At 54.4% G+C, this 22,103-nt stretch overlaps 1 protein-coding gene and 1 pseudogene across 2 annotated transcripts; both read left to right on the forward strand.

Moving 5' to 3' along the window:
- Window positions 1-2,939: 2,939 nt before the first annotated feature.
- Window positions 2,940-18,600, forward strand: KCNJ4 (potassium inwardly rectifying channel subfamily J member 4). 2 transcript variants are annotated; one of them, XM_037390494.1, is made up of 3 exons: window positions 2,940-3,085; window positions 14,927-15,102; window positions 16,287-18,600. In XM_037390494.1, the coding sequence occupies exons 2-3, from the start codon at window positions 15,065-15,067 to the stop codon at window positions 17,614-17,616; spliced, it is 1,368 nt and encodes a 455-aa protein (XP_037246391.1). In that variant the 5' UTR covers window positions 2,940-3,085; window positions 14,927-15,064; the 3' UTR covers window positions 17,617-18,600. The 2 variants fall into 2 exon arrangements, with proteins under 2 accessions (XP_037246391.1, XP_037246390.1); XM_037390493.1 differs by lacking the exon at window positions 2,940-3,085 and adding an exon at window positions 14,056-14,353.
- Window positions 11,355-12,402, forward strand: LOC119148446 (annotated as a pseudogene).
- Window positions 18,601-22,103: the final 3,503 nt, after the last annotated feature.

The following is a 22,103-nucleotide window of genomic DNA, read 5'->3' on the forward strand; positions in this document are numbered from 1 at the left end:
CTGCCTCCACTGGCCTGGGAGGCTCCTTCTCCTGCAGAGCCACTGGGCCAGGCAGCAGCAGCAGCTCCGCTGAGTGCCCTTCCCTGCCCCCACCTGCCCTGCGAAGGCGATGGCGATGGCCTGAGAAGGGGTGCAAAGGGCGTCTCCTTCCCCCTAAAGCATTTCTTTCCTGCCACCGGGAAGGCTTCTGTGCTTTTGCCCCTGGAGGTGCTTGGCCAGGGGTCCCCCTCCATTACTACTGCAGGCTATGGCTCAGGCCCCATCCAGACCCCCTGGGAGGCCGGGCAGCCCTGGAGAGTCATCCCAGAGCGGCCCCAGAGAGGGAAGTGATTCAATGTTCCTGGAGGGGCTGGGAAACATGGTGGAGTTGAGCACCACAGGCTACCTCCATTTCTCACCACCTCTGCTCCTATGACCAGGACAGCTCGTGCCGGGCAGTCCTGGAGCACTGGGGACAGAGGTGAGATGGTCAGAGGGGGATGGCAGAGGAAGCCCAGCAGGTACTAAGGAGACCAAAACAATATTTTCTGGTTTAAAGACTAAAAGTCATACCTGCCCAGTGCAGAGAGGGCTTGAGGGTTTGGGCTGGCTTAGCTGGTGTTGCAGGAAAATGGGGCCGTAGGTGCTCAAACAGGGGCTGCTGGGATGGGGTTGCTCCTGTCTTCATCCCCAGGCAGGATGTTACCTTCCCAAGAGCTCCTATGTCCCCCTCCATCCCTCTCCATCCCTCTCCATCTATGCCTCCATCCTTCCATCCTTCCACCCATTCCTCCATCCATTCCTCCAAACATTTCTCCATCCATCCTCCCATCTCTCTTTCCCTTCTTTTCTCCATCCCTCCATCCATCCCTCCATCCCTCTGCCTCCCTCATCCCCACAGCAGCATCGGGAAAGGTTGGCGGAGTGGGGCTATTTTTGGGAGCGTCTCCCTGGCAACGGCTGCCACCGCCGTCTGTGGTGGCTTTTCCATAGGTGCTAAAATATTCCACGCTTCTTATTAAAGACGGTGCTGGTGGAGACGGGCGGGGGTGGTGAGTGTGAGCCACCCCGCTGCCGGGGCTGGCGGGCTTGGGGCGGCCAGGGCATGGCATACTGGGGGCACAAAGACAGTGAGGGGCCGGTGGCATCCTTGATGCAATGTCCCCATGTCCCTGCTGATGGCCCTGGCTGTGCCTGCTGCCTCTAGGCTGTGCCAGGGTGCTGGTGCCATGCACAATGTGCAGCTATTCATTCTCTTGCTGCCCAGGTGGAGGGAAACACAGCAAGGGCCCAGGGAAAGCTGGCGATGGGGAGCAAAAGGCAGACAGGGTGAAACCCAACATGAAGTCAAGGTGGCTGCAGAAGTGTGCAGGTGCCTGGTGTCTTTGCCCACCCCGGGAAGGAGCAAGGTGTCACAGCAGCATCTTCATCCCTTTACTGCACCAAGGGGAAAGGCCTGTCACGGTGCCAGAGGGCCAGCATGTTTTGCCATGAGGCATCTGTACCAGCTCCCAGCTGGTAGCTCTTGGGACCCCCATGGGCTCTGAGGACAGGGCTTTTGGGAAAGCAAACCTCTCCATTTGCAGCTGCTCATCTGCATGGAGAGCTACTAAAAAATACCCTCTGCTTCCCCTGGGGTGGCTTTGCCAGGTGAGAACAGGCTGCGCCCACTACGGTGATGTTTGCCAATGCCAGTGGGGGGCTGCTGGTCCCCACAGTGTGTTGCGGGGGGGGGGGGGGGGGGCGCAGGGGCAGCTCATATGCCATGGGATCTTGGGATGATTTTGGGAGGGAGGGTAATGATTGTTGCAGGATTGGGGCCCAGGGCACACTGAAAAAGTGTTTTTTTAAATTTTTTTTACTTTCCAACACAGGCCTTAATGCTAGGGATGGCAGATGAGACACCAAGATGGAAACCCATAGACCCTACCAGCCTGGAACAGGGCCATCCCCAGGAGCCCATGGCCTACAGCCACTGCCTGTTGGGTCAGGGCTCTTTTAAGCCTCTGGCTTCACTGCTGCAGGGTCCCCTGGTCCCTCGCCTTGCCACCAAGAAGTGACCTCTTCCAAGCCCCTGAGATGCTGCTGGCTGTGGAGACCCAGGGGAGGTTTCTGAGACAGGTTTCCTGGCAGGTGGCTGCTCACCATCCTGGAGCACCAAGAGCTGGTCCCTCCTCGCCTGCGCTCCTGTCCCTGGCATCGTTTATCCCGGCAGGACAGCCCCAGCACTGCAGGGTGGGGAGGCTGAGCTGTGGATGCAGAGAGATGATGCCCCACTGCAAATGCTCTGCACAAGCTGGGAGAGCCTGGTCCTTCCTCAGGGCAAGGTGTCAGTCCAGCACCCCAAATCCAGGTGGGAAAAAAACCCCTGACTATGGATATTTCAGCTCCTTGCGCCAGCCCGGTGGAAGGATTTGCCTCCCAGCAGGGGCACCCAGCAGCCGCGCCGTCCCCTTGCCACTGCCAATGGTTGTGCTGTCATCTCCCCCATGGTGGCTCCGCAGCTCTGAGCTCACACGCGAGGATGGGCTAAAGTAGCGGAAAGCTGTTGGATCCTACCACAGAGTTACTGACTTCTCAGCTACAGACTGCATAGCAATCAGCGAGGGGGAGAGGCAGCCAGGGAGAGGGAGTGGAGCGCAAAGGGAGGAAGAGTGGAAGGGAGAGGGGGGATTTGGGGACTAGAGCAGGGGGGCAGAGAGAGGCACGGGCAATTAACGCCAGGGAAGGAGGGAGCCAGGCAGGAGAGGGGAGATCTGAACCCATCGCTGAGCCACGAAGGCGCATCAGTGCTCTGTGGGATGGACGCTCCTGGGAGCAAAAAATTCTGAGGAGAGGCAGAGGCAGGAGCAGAGTGCTGGCGTGGGCAGGAGAGGAGTCAGGAGAGGAGCAGGTCATGGCAGAGAAGTAGCTTCTTGGGGGCGGGGGGGGGGGGGGGGGAGAGAAGCGGGTGGAAAAAACCCCAAGCCAGAGGTGAGTGAGGGCTGCAGAGAGACCTTCCTCCGGTCCGGCTGAGACATTTCATGGTGAGATGGAGAAACTGGCTGCTTTCCCCTTCCTCTGATGTTGCCTCGGCAGGGCTGGAGCATCCCTCGGCAGGACCCGGGTAAGAGGCGGTGCCGGGGTGCTGCTCCCCTCACCAGCGTGAGACCGGGAAGGGTTCTTTTCCTTAGGAAAATAAGGTACCATTTCATCCGCGCTCGCTCCGAGGAACAGCTATAAATATAACTCAGAGAGAGATGCGTGGCTTCATGTGAGCGTGCCAGTGAATAATAAAGTTGCCCGTGGGCACAGCGTATGCAATAGGGCGAGCGGGGTGGCCGCGGGCCACGGGGCAGGGGTGGGTGCCTGCCCGTACACCTCCCCAGCTTCCCCTCCTGCCCCTCGCCACCCTGGCTTCGGTCGCTTTGCAGGTAACTTCTTCATTTTTTCGGCTCTCTGTGTTTCCTTAGTGCCTTCTTGTCTGGGGCTGGGTCTCGCTCACCTTTTGTTTCTCCTGCTTCACACGGGCAATGGTCCTGGCCGGTTCCCAGAGAAGAATGGTGCTGGAGATCTGTTCTCCAAGCACCTCGGTGCAGCTGGGGCTGAAGCAGCTGTGTTGGCTCTCCTGCTGCCCGTGGAGCTTTTCGGGCTCCAGACCTGCCCCCCTCCCCCTTGCCTTCCAGCTCTTCTAGTCTCAGTGTGGCTGATCCTGCTGGTGGTGATCCAACATCTCCCAGACAGGCACAGTGCAAAGGGCCTTCTGGACACTGGGTTTGGGTGAAGGAGCTCAGGATGAAGCCATGAGCAGAATGCCATAGAAACTCTGGTTTTGCTCTCTTTTGGCAAGGCCAGCATCCCTTCTGGGGTGGGAGCATGTGGGTAGGTTTGCGTGGTGCGGGCAGGTCACCTTGGACATCCCTGGTACCACCTTCAGCCCCTGATGCCCTCCTTCTTGGGCAAATTGCCTGGAGACAACCAAATTGCTCTGCCAAGAGCCTGGAGTCTCTCATCTCCACCACCCATCCTTGACTTCATCAGTAGCAAAGCAAACGGTGGCTCCGGGGCCTCTCCCTTTGCCCCTTCCTCCCTTCGGGGTGTGTGCTGCAAAGGGCAGATGGTGGCAGCACACATAGGAGACATGTGGTGGAGGTGACATGGCTCCAAGACTAACTACCCTCAGCCTCTGCTCTGTGCCCTCCTCAGCTTCTCAGGAACAGGTGTTTGCAGGAGGTGGGAGGTGTGGAGAAGGACCCAGGGCTTGGGGTTGCCCAGAGCCCAGGAGGGGATGGGGGGTGCATGGGGACCACATCTTGCTGAAGACTTGGGGACGTTCTCCTCTCCTTTCACCATCGGAAGTGGCATCCACAGATGCCTGAGTCACCCCGGCATGTGGCCATCCCTGTCTGTAGCCACATAATAAGCACAGGGGGAATACATGTCCTAGGAGGGAAAAGTGAGCCTGGTGGGGATGGGGGTGGTGGGGAAGAGGAGGGATGGTGAGGGTGGCCATGAACGGGATAAGCTGGAGAAAGCTGGAGAGCGGATCTGGAGGGAAGTGGAGCTCCCTCTTTGCCACCTTTCTTCTTTTCCATCTCTCCCCCTCCTCGGTGCCAAGACAGAGCACCATGATGTGCAGTGCTGGCAGGGGACTGCCAGTGGTCCTTGCCCCTCGTGGCTGCCCGCTGCAGTTTGTAAGGAAAGCCAGGAAGCAAGGAGGTGGCTGAGGAAGGACAGTTACCTGGCAGGATGGGTCTCCCACTGGTCCCTCTGGCCACTCAGCCACCCCGCGCTTGGTTGCCAGCCACCACCCTGGGGTCAGCTGTGTTCTTGGGTTGCTATTGCCAGCAGGAGGGTGCCAGCGAGGGGGAAAAGGACATGGTGATAGATACCTGCGACTGCTGCACGCTGACATCAGTGCAGACGCAGAGCAGAGTGGTTAATTGCAATCTGCCCTCAGCAAGTTCCCACTGTCCTGTCTCGTTACTGGACTGGGTTGGCTTAACCTGACAGCACAGCTGGAGATCAATAGATGGGTGCTCTGTCTTAGCGATCGATCCCTTACTCACACGCGTGGCTCCCCGGCCTCCCGCTGGTGCTCGTTTTTCTGTGAATGGTGAGGACCGAGTGAAGCTGTCTGTGCTTGCCTTGCAGCACTGCGAAACCGTGTCAGGCTAAATTCATGTTCCTCGATGGCGCTGCTCCTGTGCCCCTCATCAGGGTGGAGGGACCTCAGATGGAGCCCCCGGAGGCATTGGCATTGGTTTTCCTCCCCAGACAAGGTGGCTTTACTGAGTACAGTTGGTCTTGAAGCCCCTGATCGTGGGACATGCTGATCCTCCCACAGTGAGGACTCGGGATGGGCAGGGGCTGCCTTTGAGCTGGTTCTTGCTTTCAGGCCTCTTAGGTTTATTCTCCAGCAGTGAAGGTGGTGCTGTGGCCTGGGCAGATAAGGGATGGGAGCTGGCTGCAGTGTGACCCTGTCCTGACTGCCCTGGAGACCCGTGCACCCCCATGCCTGTCCCCTTGGGAGCCTGGTGGCAGACAGCTTGCCTGCAGGGGCAGTTTTGGCATTCACCCACTAGTGTATGTGGGGAGGAGGTGCCACCTGGGGCTAGCGCCAGCCATGCTGGCATGCCAGCACCACCGCTGCTCTCGCTGGAGATGAGGGAGTGGAGGATGGAGGACAAGGTACCCTCCAGCCTGGCACGGCCCCATGCCGTCGGCTGGGGGCTCCTGCCAGCACTCTGCCTGTGCCTGTGCCAGCCCCTGCCACCATGGTGGCGGGCTTGCCCCTCTCAATCTGGACGGCTGTTTTATTTCTATGGCAACATTTCTCCCGAAACACTTCAGAGGGAGCCTGGTGCTGTGTGAAAATGAGGGAGTCAGCATCCCCCACTCTGTCCCCTGTGAAAGGCTCGGAGAAAAGACCCTAACACCTTTCCTGCCTCCTTTCTTCCCACCTTCCCTCCCTCCCTCCCTCCCTTCCTTTCTCCCAGGCAAGTGGTGCCAGCATCGGTGCAATGAGCTGCCAGTCTCATCCAGCCTGCACCTCCATTGCCTGTTCTCCCTCTCCTGCCTTCATCTTTGCTCTCCCTTCTCCTCTCTCCTGCTGCCTTTCTGCGCTGGGCCATGGCATTTGCTGGCAGCCTGCTTGGGTACTGATGCAGAGGGGTCAGCTGAAAGAGTCTTATAGAAAAAGGATGTCAAAAGTGACTCTGCTGTAGAGAAGAGCAAACCAGTCCTATAGCCCCATGAGAGCTGTACAGAGTGGCCCTGCCAGCAGCACAGTGAGTGCATAGGCTGAAGAGCACCAGGGAGCCCAGAGGCTGGACAGGCAGGCGCTTCACCCCTCCACAAAGTTCAATGGCATTATATAGAGGTGGTGCCTGCCATAGGACTAGACCCAGCGGCCCTAGAATTCTTCTCCTCCCCCTGCCCCCATCGCTCCCATCACACAAAAAGAGCCTTGTGTCTGGGTGAAGGCAACCAGAGAGCAGCTGTGGGCAGCGCTGAGTGCCAGCAGGTGAGAGGCAGGTGAGCAGGCTGGGCACCAGCAGGGGCAAGCGCTGCAGCCCAGACGAGCAGGGGTACAACAGCAACTCATAATGATAGCACGGGGGATACTGCAGGTGTAGCAGTGCGCAAATGCAGCTGCCATGTCCCACTTCACACTGCTCTCCCCCCTGTGCCTGAGCCCATCTGCACGGGCAGCCCCGGCCAAGTTGCAGAGCCCGGGGACAGGGGAAGGAGAGGGGGACGGTCCTCCCATACCACAGGCAGCAGGAAGCACTAGGGCTTGACATCTTTGAGATGCATTTTTTTAACCAGACTGAGCAAGCTACAGCAATACAAGTCAGCAGACTTGTAGTGAAATAGTTGATCTGCTCTCCTCAGGAGTGCAATTTTGCAGCTTACCTGGGATGCTCCCTCTGCTGTTTCTGGTGCCTAGCAGACATACCTGAAAGGGGCGAAGCTGGGATGCCCTCAGGAGGCTGGTGGCTCCACTGGGCTCCTTTTTAGAGTAGTGACAAGGGGTTTTGGGGGAAATTTTTTTTTCCCCTATTGCCGATGGACTAGTGCTGAGCAGCCAGGCCATGCTGGAAGCTCGTGCAGCAGCCGGGTGTAGAGCAGCAGCTGTAGCCTCTCTTGGCTGGGGGTTTGGTGCAGAGCAGGCTTTGCCCTGAGTATTGCTCACCCTTTGCTGCTGTCGCTGTTGTTATCATCATACATAACCCATTTGCAGGCGCCTGCCTTGCTGGGTGCTTTATAGAGGCACCAGCAGACTGTTCCTGCCCTGTCAGGAGCGCAACTGCAGTGGGCAGGCAGATGATGTTAGCCACCCTTGCCCCCTGTTCCTGTGTGTTGATAATGATCCTTGTTCCTGACTCGCCAGAAGCCATTGAGAGGCCCCACACGGGCAGCCCTCCTGGCCAGGCTGGCACAGGCTCAGGAGGAGCTCTGTGCTGGAGAGACGCTGAAGCGTGGGGACGCTGCTGGGAATGGCCTTTCGGCAAGGCTCCCATAGGGCAGGGTGCTCAGCAAAGGGACCTCCTGGTGTAGGGGGGTTAGGGGAGATGTTCTTTTTGCTGATGAAGTCGTGCTGGGAAGCTGGAGGAGGTGACCTGAGTGCACCACAGCTGCCTAGGACACAGGGACCTTGGGGACACCCCAGCGTCTTCTACTTTTCAGGTCTTGTGGGTTTTGCACCAGCCCTTCAGGGTCTAGGCCACAGTTTTGGCAGGATGGCTGCTGGGGCGTATGTCAGGGCCAGTGCTTCCTTGGGAGCTGGTGGGATGTGGTCTGCGCCCTGGCTGCCACAAAAGTCCAGCTCCTTTTTGGCCAAGACCACCACCCAAGCAAGGCCAGGGGCCTTTTGAACATTTAATTTTCCCTGTGATGCCAGCCACAAAGAATAACACACACCTACCTCACCTGACAAGAAAAAACACGGACTTATCCACAGCCACCACCCCAGCAATGTCCTCTCCTTACGTTCCTGCTCAGCTGCTCCTCAGCCCCTGTCACTTGTTCCCCCAGCTCCATTTTGGCCGGAGGAGAGTGGGTGAGCATCCGTGCCAGTCCCACCAGCCCTGCCATGAGGTACCCCACCTGCTGGCCGGGATCCTGGGGAGTGAGTGGCCACTCTTGTGGTACTGTCACCCAGATGGTGCAGCCAGAGCAGGGGTTGCCGGAGCAGGCAGGAGGTAATGCTGTCACCTTTCCATGCCACTTCCCGACGTTGCCATCCTGGGGACCTTTGTGTGGATCCCATTTTTATCTGGTTTTTCTCCCTCTTTCTCTTTCTCTCCTTCTCTCTTTGCTTTCTTCTCTCCCCCTCCCGTCAGTATGTGGGCTGATCAGTGCTCAAACTTTTAATTCAGATGGTAATTGGAATAATAATACGGGCAGAATCCTTCTGGCTCCGTTGCTGCAGCTGGCTTCAGGGAGCTATGAATAGCTCTGAGTCACACACTGAGATGGTTTAACTTCAAATCATTTTGTTTTGTTTTGATATTACCCATCCCCAGTCTCCAGAGCTTCACAGGGGGGAAAAAAATCCCCCTTCTCACTCCACCCCAAAATATAAACCGGGCAGAGGCACGTTAATAAAATCCTCATTTGGAGAGAGAAACTGGTCAGCGGATCATGCCTTGCGGGGCAGATGGGGACTGTTGGCACTTACTCAATCTATTTATAATTATTGAACGAAAAGGCAGAAGTGTGTATATAAAAATGGTATAGAGTTGATTACAGCTTCCTCCCCTCACCTTCCATATGTCACTTGCCTTTTTAATATGGTAAAACTCTCCTGCATGGTGACTGTGCCTTCGCGTGTGCTCGTACAGTGCCTAGCACCCAGCCCTGCCAGCGTGGAGGAGTGAGAGCTCAGCCATTGCCTCTTGTGACAAGACAGCCCCACAGCACCAAGCTGCCCTACAAGCCCCAGCATGAACCCCGGGAATGTTTGTGAGGAAGAGGAGAAGAGAAAGAGCTACAAAGAGGATGGAGAGGACAAAACGAATGCCATGGGTCTGCAAGGCTCTGCAAAAAGCCAAAGGGGTCCTCTTTCTGCTGCAGGTGTTTCCACCCTGAATTCGCAAGAGGTGAGAAGACGTCTGCTGTGTTGTCACCATGCCCGAGCCAGCAGGATGGGTCTGTGGATGCTGATCTCAAAACCAGGCGGTGCTACGCAGCTGGTAAGAAGAATAAAGGCAAGAAGCACAGCACAACCAGCGGCTTTGGTATTGACCACAGACAGGAGGGAAGCATTTGCCAGACAACTCCAGATAAAGCAAAGACTAAGAGTGTAAAAATACCCTGGGATTTTTCCATCGTTGTCGTTCACGGTGTACATCCCAGAGCACCAGATACGGTTGTTATAAAAAGAGAAGTGGGGGAGTGCTTCAGTGTGGACTTTTCTGTTCTGTTTCATCAGATTCTTCCACTGCAAATTTAAAGGATTGACAATCTATGATCTGCCTTGGCAGAGACTGGAGAAAGCCTGGGATGTGCGAGGCACTGCACTGTGTACTGAGGATGGAGCAATGGAGGCATTGCATCAGCACCACGTGCCCTGACATTATTAGCCCACAGATCCCTCGGAAAGTGACAGCGGCAGCCTGGCCCCACGCATCTGCTTAGGGTCAGAGCGGTGCCGGGGTGGCAGCGTGGGCTGGTGCAAGGGCTTGTGCTGCTGGAGCGCAGTGTCACTTGGGAAGGCAGGGATGACTGCAGCACGGCAGCAGTGTCCTGGCATCACTCAATCTAGGGCGCAGGAGGGGGAAAGCAGTTGGGAAGGAGGGAAAGGCAGCCCAGGCTGCAGGGCTGGAGGTGGCTGTTAGCCTCTGGAGACCCACCTGGCTGACACCTTCAATGATGCAAGACAGCAGCTGTGATGTCCACGCTGCAGCAGCTTCCCAAAGCACTGGGGGGCTTCTTCAGGCCATGAAATACATGGGTGTTCATTTATGCTCAGGACATGGCAGCAGAGGGATGGAGAAGCATCTTTCCGAACCAGTCTCCTGCCTAGCATCTCCCAGAGTGCCCCATGCTGCACCCACCAGCATGGTGTCATCCCACTCCCCAGGAGTCACCACTGACCCCCCAGATTCTCCCTCCACATGTGGGTTCCAGGAGGCAGAGCAAGGCTCCAAGAAGGTCCTCGGGCATACTCCGGGATTCACATCTCTGTCCTCGTCCAGGCTTTCCTCCCCCTCATCCATGTGACAGGCAGCTGTCTGTTTGGGCCTTCCCCCTTCATCCCATTTGTGTTTCAGGTTTTCAGGTAGCAAGGGGACAATTTCACAGCTGTTTGAACTGAGTTTCCAGAGGGTTTGGGCTCTTGGCACCGCTCCTGACCTTGCCAAGCTGCTGGCATCCATTTTTGCAGGCAGGAACGTCGGTGGTGGCTCTGGGCCACCAGCTACTGAGGAGGGACAGTGGCTACATCACATCCCAGTGTGACATCTCCAGGGGGCTAATGTGAATGCTGACCCAATGCAATGGCAGTCCCCAGCCTCGGGCTTCTCGCCTGCCTGTCTGTCTTTCCCATGGTGGCACTGCACGCTGTGGGGGTGTGTTGGGGTGGAAGTGGTAAGTGGGTTTATTTTCGTTCGTCTCCTGGCTCGTGCCATTCTGAGTTTGTGGTGCTTGGTATTACTAACACTTCCCTGCACCAGCTGGCAGCAGGGGATGAATCAGATCAGCAGCACCACAGCATGGACCCCTCACTGGCCAGACGACTTGAGGCAACGCCTCTGGCCAAAGCACTGGTGATGTCTCCTGCCTCTGCCCAGGGTGAGCCCTGGCACCAAAACACCAGCAGGCAGCTTGACCTTGCTGCTGGAGATATCTCAGCAGCCTGTGGGGCCGGGTTGTCCCCTCTGCCCCATGCTGCCTGCCTAGGGCCAGCTGGTCCTTGTCCCTCCTGCATGCTGGAGGTCTCACGTGGCTTCATGAGCTCCTCCCTGCCCACTGGCAGCACCCGTGAGCTGGTGTTGGCTCTGCAGCCACAAAGATCCAGCTTATCCTCCTGCTGCCAAAAAAGCACTTTTGCAATTGATCGGTTCCTCTCCCCTGTTCATGACCTCACAGCAGGCAGTGAAGTCACAGGATGACATCACAGACCCTGATGATTCCTGTTCTCCCCATAGCAAAGACACAGAGATGCCTGGTCCTCTGCTCCCTCCTGAACACCCTCGTGATCTAAATAGGGGGATTTCAGTGTCTGCCTCTTCCCCCATGAGTGTCACTGAGGCAATAGAAGTTGGCAGGCTGCTTGTCAGTATTACCTGCCTGCATGACCCAGGCTCCAGGAGGATAATCTGGATCCTCCCACTTGCTGCAGCCCAAAAACCTGAAAAGTGTCATGGCTGCTTGGCACTTCTGGGACAATGGAGGGAGTCTGCCCAGTATCTCAGGGCTTGGAAGATGATGATGACAATGATAATGATGATGAATCCAGCTATCTCTGCCACTCAGCATATCCTCTACCCCAGTGCAAGAACTATGACAGCTCGAGTGACACTCGGGTGGAGGATCTAGGGGAATCCATCCCATTTTCCCTAAATCCCAGGCACTCTTAGATGGTGAAAGAGTAAAAACCAGAATTATGCCAAGAGGTTGCCCAAGGCATGCACTGGATCTCGGAGGAGAAAGTTCAGAATTTTCAGGAACCATTCTACAAAGACACAGAAATGCCTGGAAGCTTGTCCAAAGATAAGGACCACAGCTGGACCTGACGCCTTCCTGTGCATCAAAGGTTGCAAGTTCTCCAAACTGCCAGTAAGGCACCATGTGGCTCCTATGACTCTTTCTAGCATAGTGTGGGCACACACTTTGGGACGGATGCCTCTACCTCAGAAGCCCATGCCAGTGGCCCTTCTCTGGGGTACCCAGAGCACACCAGGGAAGCAGAGCCCCACATGATGCACAAGGAGGCCACTGGGGACAGGGAGTCCCTGTCACTGCAGCTGACCTGAAATGTGCTCAAGGAGAACACCATGCTCAGGAAGATGGTTAGGAGCATGTGGAGCGGAGTCTGGAGAGGCAGTTGAAGGCCAGCCTGGCCAAAGAGGAGAGGGAAGCCCAAAAGCTACAATCCTTTGTCTAGTAGACTGAGTGGAGTCTCCAGCTAATGACCCAGCAGGCTCTGGTGGCAGAAAGCAACGTGGAGAACTGAAGCAGGAGATCTCTATTCTCCAGGGAGAGCTGGAGAGCTCCAAGATGGAGAATGAAAACCTGACAGTGGGCCAAACAACTGACCTGGGGGCAGTGAAGCACAACACAAACTTTGCCTTGCAGAACCTCCACGAGATCATAGCTGGCCCAAACTTGTCCATCAGACAGCCTGCCTCTGGAGTGAAGTTGCTGCATTTTGTTGCTGAGGTCCTTAAATCTATTGGCAAAATTTCCAAAGCTGAAGCAGAAAAAGAGCGATGAACTCAGTTCTGTGTGGGTCCTACAGATGGGTGTGTGGACCAAGACCACGGATCTCCCACTACATCCTATACTAAACCCTTTTGCTCTCACATGATCGAATGTGTGTGTTCAGATTTGTAGCCTTTTCTCTTCATGGAAATACTTTTCTTGTGATTATGTACAAATTGCAGGTAGTGATGTAGTATTAGCTGCCGATGCTCTGTTCTGGCCCTGTGGACCCAGCAGCAAACCTTCCCCATGTTCTTAGCTGCAAGGTCCAGCCATGGTGGGCTCTGCGCAGGAGGCTGTGTGTGCCACAGCTCTGGCTGACTTGAGCTCCTGTGTGGGAGCCAGGAGGATGCACAGCAGCATAGGATGCAGCACTCTTAAACAGTGCATCCACCCCTTCCCACAGCTGTACCACCCAGAACCAGAGATAAGCAAAGCCCTTGCACTTCGTCTGCTTCCTTTGCCACTTCTCAGTGAGGTGGGGAAGGTGTGTAGCAGAGATCCAGGTGCTGCTGCACATGATTTCAGTGAGCAGAAGCAATTCAGGTCCTCCTTCCTCTTCTTTTGGAGCTGGCCAGTACCTGGGTCAGAAATTCAAAGCCTCTAGAAATTGTGCACCAGTTCCTGCAGCTGGGGAAAGGGGGCGGTGGTCAGAAGCCTTTAAGAAGTTGTGAAGTACCCATACATGTGAGCTGTGGTAGTGCCTTTCCTCTGCTATCAGTGTCAGTGCTGGCCAAGGATGAGCTTGGCTTGTCCAGGCTAACTAAAGAAGGTACCAGTTGGAGAGGATGCCCTTCCTCTCCTGGCTGGAGCCAGCATGGACAGGTATACCTGCCTGCCTTTCTCACCTCTTAAAGACCTGTGGCATCCTGCAGTCCAAACTCACCATGTAATCACTGAAGATATGTCTCAGCTTTATCCTAGCAGGACCATCTGTGGGCGTGAAGCGACCTTTCTTCAGCGTCTAGTCATCCCTCAACATTTCTGATGAACTTAGGTTACTAACCCCAGTTTCTGCTCTAGGTTTACCCAGATGCACATCATAATTTCCTGTATCTGGCCAAACTGACCCTCCTTAAAGGCTTGGATGCTGTAGGGCAGTTGAGGAAGAGGGTGGGTGCTGGCACAGTTCCGTGCTTAAGTGCTTTTTACTGGTGGGAATTTTTGGGCAGCTGCTCACTTTTACATCTATATGGTGAGTTGCGGACTACAAGGTTGCTACCTTCTCCTGGTCCCCCAATATCCTTGGTCTGAACAACCATATTTGTGTTGCCACACAGCTTAAACTGCTTCAGTAAGCTTGGTCTCTGAAGGAGAGACTGCTGTTTAACCTCCATCGCAGACATGACAGCAGCAGTGCTTGCGCATCAGAGGTGATGTCTGGAGCTACTTACTTGCTGCTTTCTCATCTGTGCTCCTAGCTGAGGAAAGCTGGTGGTGGTCACGCTTAGCCACATGAAGCCCTGTTCTGCAACACTGATGATGAGACAAGGATGGATCTCACCAGCTTTTCCATCCCAGACAACATCACTTGGTGTTTCTCTCTCCTGTCCGTGCATGACCACTTGCAAGCAGCTCTAAACCTTGGATTTGTCCCCAAAATCCTTGGATTTGTCCCAGGTATGGCAACCACTCGTTGCTCATCGGTGAGGCTGGGGGGAAGTAAACTAGCTGGCTTTGTCTGCATCCTGCGCTCTGCGCTGGCTGCTGTAATCCAAAGGTTACAGTGCAGGATTAGCATGGGTGTACAAAGCCCTTCCTAATCTGTGAGTCATTACCCCCTCACTGCATTTCACTTCCCAGCAGCTCTGGGCAGGCAGGATAGGTTGGCTCTTGAGTCTTCAGTTTCCCCATTCTTCAGTTTGGGGAGGACCGGGTCAGGACGTAACATCTGCTGGACATCCTCCCCAGGGCTCTGCTGCTGAGCCACTCCTTGGATGCTGTACACAGCGCACATCGCAAGGTTTGTTTGCTCTAACCAGCTTCTCCTTGGCTATCCCTAAGCCCTTCCTTTCCACCAGTTCTCCTTTTTGGCTCTACTGATAGCTTTTCTTCTCTTCAAAACAGTGGGGTGTTCTGCACCCCCTGGAAATAAGTCTCCTCTGGGTCAGGCTGGGCTGATGAAGATCCTTGAGGGCTGCTGTGCATGTCTGTGCTTTGTTAGTCCTTGTGTGCAAGGTATTTAGCCTGGCTGAGCTCTTGTCCTAGTGTAAGCTATATTAATATAATGGCTCAGGGCAAGGGCCCTGCAAGCTGCTCAGCCGTTGTGCCCTTGATCTGGAGAGCAGGGACGGGCTGGCCCTGCACCTCTCCCAGCAGTAGATGCTGGGGAGCGCGGGGGCTGCAGGTCGTGCAACCCACTCTGTGTCTGTCAGCTCCTCACCTGCCTGAGCCAGGCTGCGGCGCGGTGCCCCACGGACACCTCCAGACCTCTCCCGAGCAAAAGGCCGGGAGCCCTGCAGCCCCTGCTCTGGGACTGAGACGGGTGCTGTCAAGGGAGGCTCTGACTGGGTTTTGCTTCATCCTTCTCTGCAAGGCGCGTGCCCAGGAGCAATCACAATGGCAGCATGGGTCCCAGCTCGCCAGAGGTGAAACCCGGAGCTGCCCAGTCCCATGTGAGTGCTGCTGCATGAGATCCCGTGCCCTCCCAGCTCCCGCAGCCCCCTGACACCTGATGATACAGCGAGCCATGGGCAGCGTCCGAGTCAACCGGTGAGTAATCCTCCTCTCAAGGACTGCTGATGCCCCAGGTGGCCTGGTCCTCCTCATCTGGCCTTTCAGCCTGCCCTTTGTATATTTTTCTCAAATTACCTGCCAGGGGCTTTCCTGCTCAAAGGTATGGCTCCTCTCTCCTTCTCCAGTCCCAAACATGCCATACGTGGGGGCAGTGCTTAGAGGAGTATCATAGAGAAGCAAAGTGCTGTATGGTGCAGGACCAGAAATTACAGATTCCAGCAGCACTGCAGAACCCCACGTCTCCAGGAATCACAACTCCAGCCACCAATGCTTCCCTCACTGTGAGACGAGGATGGGGGTTACGGAGCCTGTGTTGGAGGGCTCCAGCTGACTTGTCAACATTACGGGGTTGGAGAGACACTGCCAGCCTGAGGGGTCTCCTGGGAGGCTGTGGCTTGATGACCACAAGGGCAGAGTGGTTTTGGTGGGTTTGTGCGCTGGCTTGATTTCCTCGGTAGTTAGAGCATCTTCTGCCGTTGCATCTTTAAGGAGTATCTGCAACTGTCCCAGCAGTACATGAGGGGCAGTGGCAGTGTTGCCTGTGAGGGAGGAGAGCTGGAGGGGCAAATGTCTCCCAGAAAGTGTGTGTGGAGCTTCTGCCAGGAAATCTGCCAGCACTTACACCTTTGGCTTTGGATGCAGGAGCCACATGTGTTGCTGTGGCAACAGAATTGTCCTGAGCACAGGAAGTGTATAAACATTGTCACCAGCACACCATGAAATCAGTGAGGAAAGCAGAGGAGAAAACAGAAACTCCCAGCCTTATATAATGTTAGGGCCAAAATGTGGCCAGAATGCCAGTGTTTGCTCCCAGGCTTTCCAGCTGGCCCAGCTGCTGTCAGGCTTTGAAACCTTGGATCCCTCCTCACCACAAAGTCTAAAAGGTAGCACAGCACAACAAACTTCTCCTGCTTTGCTGCCCTGCCAGGACTTTGCTAGATACAACCTCCTGGCAGTAAGACTCAGCAAATATTGCACCCAAGCTCCACCAATTTGGTCAGGGTGGCACCATGGTGCAATAACCAGGGAACCATACTGTTGTGATAGTTAACACCATGCTACCATAGCCCCATGAGCCACCCACGTGTCTCCTGCCCTTGCTGTCTCAGTAGTTGTTATTCATGTATTTCTGCTGGAAGTGCCTGTTTCTTCTCTTCCAGATACAGCATCGTCTCAACTGAAGAGGATGGGCACAAGGTTTCTGCACTGGGCAGCATGAATGGGCACAGCCGGAATGGGAAGGGCCATGCCCCACGAAGGAAGCACCGCAACCGTTTTGTGAAGAAGAACGGCCAGTGCAACGTCTACTTTGCCAACCTGAGCAACAAGTCTCAGCGCTACATGGCTGACATCTTCACCACCTGTGTGGACACGCGCTGGCGGTACATGCTTATGATCTTCTCTGCCGCCTTCCTGGTCTCCTGGCTCTTCTTTGGGTTCCTCTTCTGGTGCATTGCTTTCTTCCATGGTGACCTCAGTACACCGGCAGTGGGAGGTGGTCCCTCTCTCCTCAAGCCCTGCATCATGCATGTGAACAGCTTCCTAGGGGCTTTTCTTTTCTCAGTGGAGACACAGACAACCATTGGGTATGGCTTCCGCTGTGTGACTGAGGAGTGCCCACTGGCTATCATGGCAGTTGTGGTCCAGTCCATCGTAGGCTGTGTTATTGACTCCTTCATGATTGGCACTATCATGGCCAAGATGGCAAGGCCCAAGAAGCGGGCCCAGACCCTCCTCTTCAGTCACCATGCAGTCATCTCTGTGCGGGATGGCAAACTGTGCCTCATGTGGCGGGTGGGCAACCTGAGGAGGAGCCACATTGTAGAGGCCCATGTCCGAGCCCAGCTTATCAAGCCCTACATGACGGAGGAAGGGGAATACCTCCCCCTGGACCAGCGGGACCTAAATGTGGGCTACGACGTGGGCCTTGATCGTATATTTTTGGTCTCACCCATTATTATCGTTCATGAGATTGATGAGGAGAGCCCACTCTACGGGATTGGCAAGGAGGAGCTGGAGACAGAGAACTTTGAGATTGTTGTTATCCTGGAGGGGATGGTGGAAGCCACAGCCATGACCACACAGGCACGAAGCTCTTACCTTGCTAGTGAAATCCTTTGGGGTCATCGTTTTGAACCAGTTGTGTTTGAGGAGAAGAACCACTACAAAGTGGATTATTCACGCTTTCACAAGACCTACGAGGTAGCTGGCACGCCTTGCTGCTCAGCCCGGGAGCTGCAAGAAAGCAAGATGACTATCCTACCTTCTCCTCCACCTCCTAGTGCCTTCTGCTACGAGAATGAGCTGGCTCTTGTCAGTCAAGATGAAGATGAAGATGATGATGAAGTGGGTGTGGTGTTAGGGGGCAACACGAAGGAGGAGGCAGGTGTCATCCAGATGATGGATTTTGGAAGCCACCTGGACCTGGAGCGGCTCCAGGCAACTCTGCCCCTAGATGCAATCTCATACCGCAGGGAGTCGGCCATCTAACCCCTCCAGCCTCCCCATTCCACACCTGTCACCCACCATCTCCTTCTCTGTTCTGCACCCATATGTAGCTGGATAAGTCCCTTGCCCACCAAAAAATGCCTCCTGTGACTGCCTCTCAGCCCCTGTGTACATCAAGGCCTGGAGCTGCTCTGATATACTCCTTTCCCCATGAAGTCATACTGCCTGGAAAAGGAGTGAGGGTACACCACTCCTCCTGTATGTGCAGCTTGTGCTAGGACCCCCTTCCCGCCCGGAGACAGGAGAGCAGCACGCCTGGTTTCTCATCTCTGGAGAGGTGACAGGAGTCCCTGCCCTCAATGGGCAGGCTGGGACCCGCAGCGAGTGTTTCTGCTGCGGAGACAACAGCAGACTTTCTGTCCCCTCTCGACATGGGTAGGCCCCATGACTGTCCAGAGTCACGACCATCACTAGGAGAGAAGCAATGCCCAAGACCTGACCAGATGAGGATGGATGGGAGAGATCGGGACTCCTGGAGGGAGTGGGGAAGGATCTTAAGGAAGGGGTTTACTTGCATGTTTATTTCGTGTTGCACATGACTCTTTCTTTGTATATAAAACAGAATGAGAACTGAAATCCATATTCTTCCACTGCAAATGCCAAGCTAGGAGACAAGGACACTCCGCATAGCCTACTCAGCATTCTCCTTGGCTTTTGGCATATGTCGTCTCCAGAAGCAGCTCAGCTCCACGGACTCAGACCCAGTTCTCCCAGACTTCATGAAAAATACACCCTGCTCCTCTCCTGAGATTCCTGGCAGAGGAGGCAGGGCCCTGTGCTTGCACACTCAGACTGCTCCCTGGCACAGTGTGGCCAGGATGACAGACAAGTGACCTGACTGGACAGCAGACCCTCAACTTGCTCCTTTCACCTCCTCCATTCTTCTCCCTGCTGCCATCAGCTGTAAAACTGAATTTGTAACTATTTATTTTTAATAAAGTCTAATATCCAGGGGGAGGTGTGGAAGCAAAGGAGAGATCCCAAGGTATAGAAACCAACGACAGTTACTAGTGCTGGTGTTTGCTGTTTGTATGGTGTTGGTGCCCAGGAGCTCCACCAAGAGCACTCCCTTGTTCTAGGCCTCTCTGGTAAAGACCTAAAATAAGAAGCTCACAGAGTTTGCTCAGGGAGAAGATCATACAGAATGTAGGTAGGTAGGGAATCATTTGCTCTAAAATTACCTGGATCAAACAATCCCGCTCGGTCTGGAGATAACAAGAGTTTTGCTCAGGGAAGGGTTATAAATACGCTTGATGAAGAGACAAAGATGTGTAAGACATTGCTCTAGATATAAGGCTCAAAACCCCCTCCAAAACCAAAAAACCCTAAGCCTCCTTTTTTTCTAGAGGCAAGTAAGAACTAAGGGAAATGAGGGAGGACATCAACCAGAGCTAAACCCGTAACATCACTTGGCTGTCATTTCACAGAAGACACAAAAACCTGATGAGCCTTTTCCTTTAGGAGCAGCAGAATTACTCCTTGAAAACTGTAGATGGTACAAGGACAGGAAGACAAACAGGTAGCTCAGGAAGCTGCTCAGGGCATCCAACAGTTGTGCTGTGGAGGGAATGGCTGAAGAAATGATGTCCCACCCAACCCCTGATCTACAAAGCAGAAAAACAGCATCTCAGTATCAATTTGGAATTGGTTCAAGAAGCAAGAGGAAGCGGAGAAGAAGCAGAAGGGGAAGGAAGGAAATAGCAGGAGTGAGAGGAAGAAGCAGGCACAGCAGGCGGGCGGAGGAGGAGGAAGCGAAAAAGAAGAGAAAATGAGGTAATAAGGGAGTGCATTTGTGAAAAAGTGGGGATAGACTAACAAGACTGGTCTAGACCCAGACACGGCCATTTCTTGTCACAGCACATAGGTTCTGTGGGGGGACAGCTGCCCTGCACAGGTTTGCTCTGTGCCCAAGCAGTGATCTGACACCTTTGGGAAGCCTTGTCAAGAGGGGAAGAGGAGCTGATGAGAGGATGAGAGAAGAGCAAACAGGTGACAACTGAGGAGCAGAGCATCAGGGGAGGGTGGGGGGAGAAAGGAAAGGCATCACTCCTGACACCTCCCGCTCCTCCCCTCAGGTACAGACTGGGGACAGGAGCTCATGAGTCCTGGTGTCTCCTGGCTTTTCCCATGTATGACTTGATACACAGCCTCATTTTTCCATGTGTGTCCCCGTCCCACCTCTCCTCCCCACTGCTAATTAATGAAGTCCCTCCCTCCTTTTGTTATTTATTTATTTTCCCCCAGAGGGAATAAGCAGGGGCTGGTATTGACCTGGCTTTTAATACAGCTTTCAGAGCCGGGTGCCTGCCACTGGCCATGGCAGTGGAAACAAACTAATGGACCGAGAGAGGACTCTGTGTGCGAGGACACAGGCATCCAGGACACAGGCTGGGGTGGTGGCCTCCAGGACAGGGGGGAACCCGCGTGGCTGGGTACGCTCCCACTGAAGTACAGCATCCCTCAGAGGTGGATGGCAGTGCTTGGTGGGGGTGAAGTGCCCACAGCCTGTTAGCTCTTGGAAGGCTCACCTCCAAGGAGAGAGTGCCCAGCAAAGCCAGGCAAGTATGGGGCAGCTGAAATACACTAGGGCCATGGGCGAGCACAGCTGGGGTGTTGAGGTGGCACACAGGCCAGCACTGCCACCCCTTGCTTCAGCTGGTGGGGCCCTTGGGGGGAAAATTGGAAAAAGGTTGCAATGAGGTTAAGGGAAGAAGCATCACGCGGCCATGCTGGTATCCCAGCCCACTCCATATGTTTCAGCCTGCTGGCCCTTTTCACGTCATGTTTGGCAACATGGTGGAGAAGACACCAAGGCACTGAGGAAAACCCAGCTAAACCCCTGCTGTTCCCAATAAAACTGGGAGAAAGCTGGCAACACTGTCACATCGTTAGAGAGGGGAGAGAGCTGAGGAGGACCCAAGTGAGGAGAGGCTGAGGAGACAGGGCAGAGGGAAGGAGAGGAACAGCCAGAGTGTGGGAGAACAGAGGTGAGGGGTAAAACCTCTGTCCATCAGCTGCTCCTCCTGCATCTGTGCTTATGTTACCAAAATGGCATGTTCCTTGGGTACACACAGCCCATCTGACTGCCCGGTGCAGTCACTCCTCCTAATAAAAAGTGCTCTCCTGCCTCTGCAAGCTGCACGCATGCCCACAGGCTTTGCGGATACACAGCAGTACACACATCCTTCTGCAAGGTACTTCTGTATGCTCAAATTACAGGGTATTCATGCCCAAGTACCCACTGCATGTACCTACATGCATATGCCACACATGGGGGCATAACCCATCCTACACCACAACTTCATCCCATAAACACCCAATGACATGCGCACAAATGCCATGTGACGGCAGCATCTATCTCAGTAAGTGCCTCTGGTTGTATGCCGGGGACTCCTTTATGCAGCCTGTGAAAGACCACCAGGAGAATCCACCTTGGAAGGCTGTTTGCTATAAAGAAGACTGGACATTTTTAAGCAATCTGCAGATCAGCTCTCCAAGCCATTCACAACTGTAACCACAACTGCTATTTTGGCTTTTGCATACAATATGTGGAACATCACCTTTCAGGTCGGTGACACCGTCTAGGCCTGTGCTCTCCAAGAAGACACCTCTATTGCACACCAGGGCACGACGGCCCTGGGCTCGTCCTTCCTCCAGGGTCTGATGGAGGGGCTGTTTTCCCAAGACCTCCCCCTAATCTCAAGGGGCTGGCAGCTTGCTTTTCAGGAGGAAGACACTGCTTCTGCTTCTTTATCTGCCCACAACCTATATTTCTTTCCTGTCCTACTTCTGAACTTCTTGTTTGGCTCATTATTGAAAACTATTCAAATACCAGAAAGATAATGGGGAGAGGAAGGACTTTTTCCCTATGAATAAGATCCAGGCAATGGTTCAGATCCTCCACCCCATGACAACTACGCTGCTGTCAGTCTTGCCAGCTTTCAAATGAATATTGTTGTTGTTTTAAATGACACTTGAGAAACTTGTTTCATATTTTATTTTTGGTGACACTTTTGGACAACCCTTTTGAAAAGAAACTGTCATTGGCACCTTTCAACTCACCCAAAACTTGCTCAGCAGAACATTTTGATACACACTGCAACTAAAAATAATTTCAAGAAACACAACAATAATTTCAAACAGGGAGAAAATGGGTTTGGATTTCCATGATCAGGAAATGGTGTTGAAAATAAATGTCCCTGCTGCTGAACAAATGCGTTCCTTTCCAACCAGCTCCATTTTGTCCAGGTTTTGCCCAGGAGCGGAGCAAGGCATATGGCACTGCCCCAGCAGTTGCATGCAGGCTCATTGCCTCTGAGCAGCAAAATGACTCCTCTGCTATTTTGAGCTTTAGCAGCCCTTCTTCACCTTTGCAGGAGGGCCTGAGAGCTCTCCTAGCTTTTGGACAGACAATATAAAGTGGCCATGGTTTTCAATGTCACGAAAAAGAAAACCCAGGGAAAAAAAAG

This window comes from Falco rusticolus, chromosome 5 (genome assembly GCF_015220075.1).
Source record: "Falco rusticolus isolate bFalRus1 chromosome 5, bFalRus1.pri, whole genome shotgun sequence".
NCBI lineage: Eukaryota > Metazoa > Chordata > Aves > Falconiformes > Falconidae > Falco > Falco rusticolus.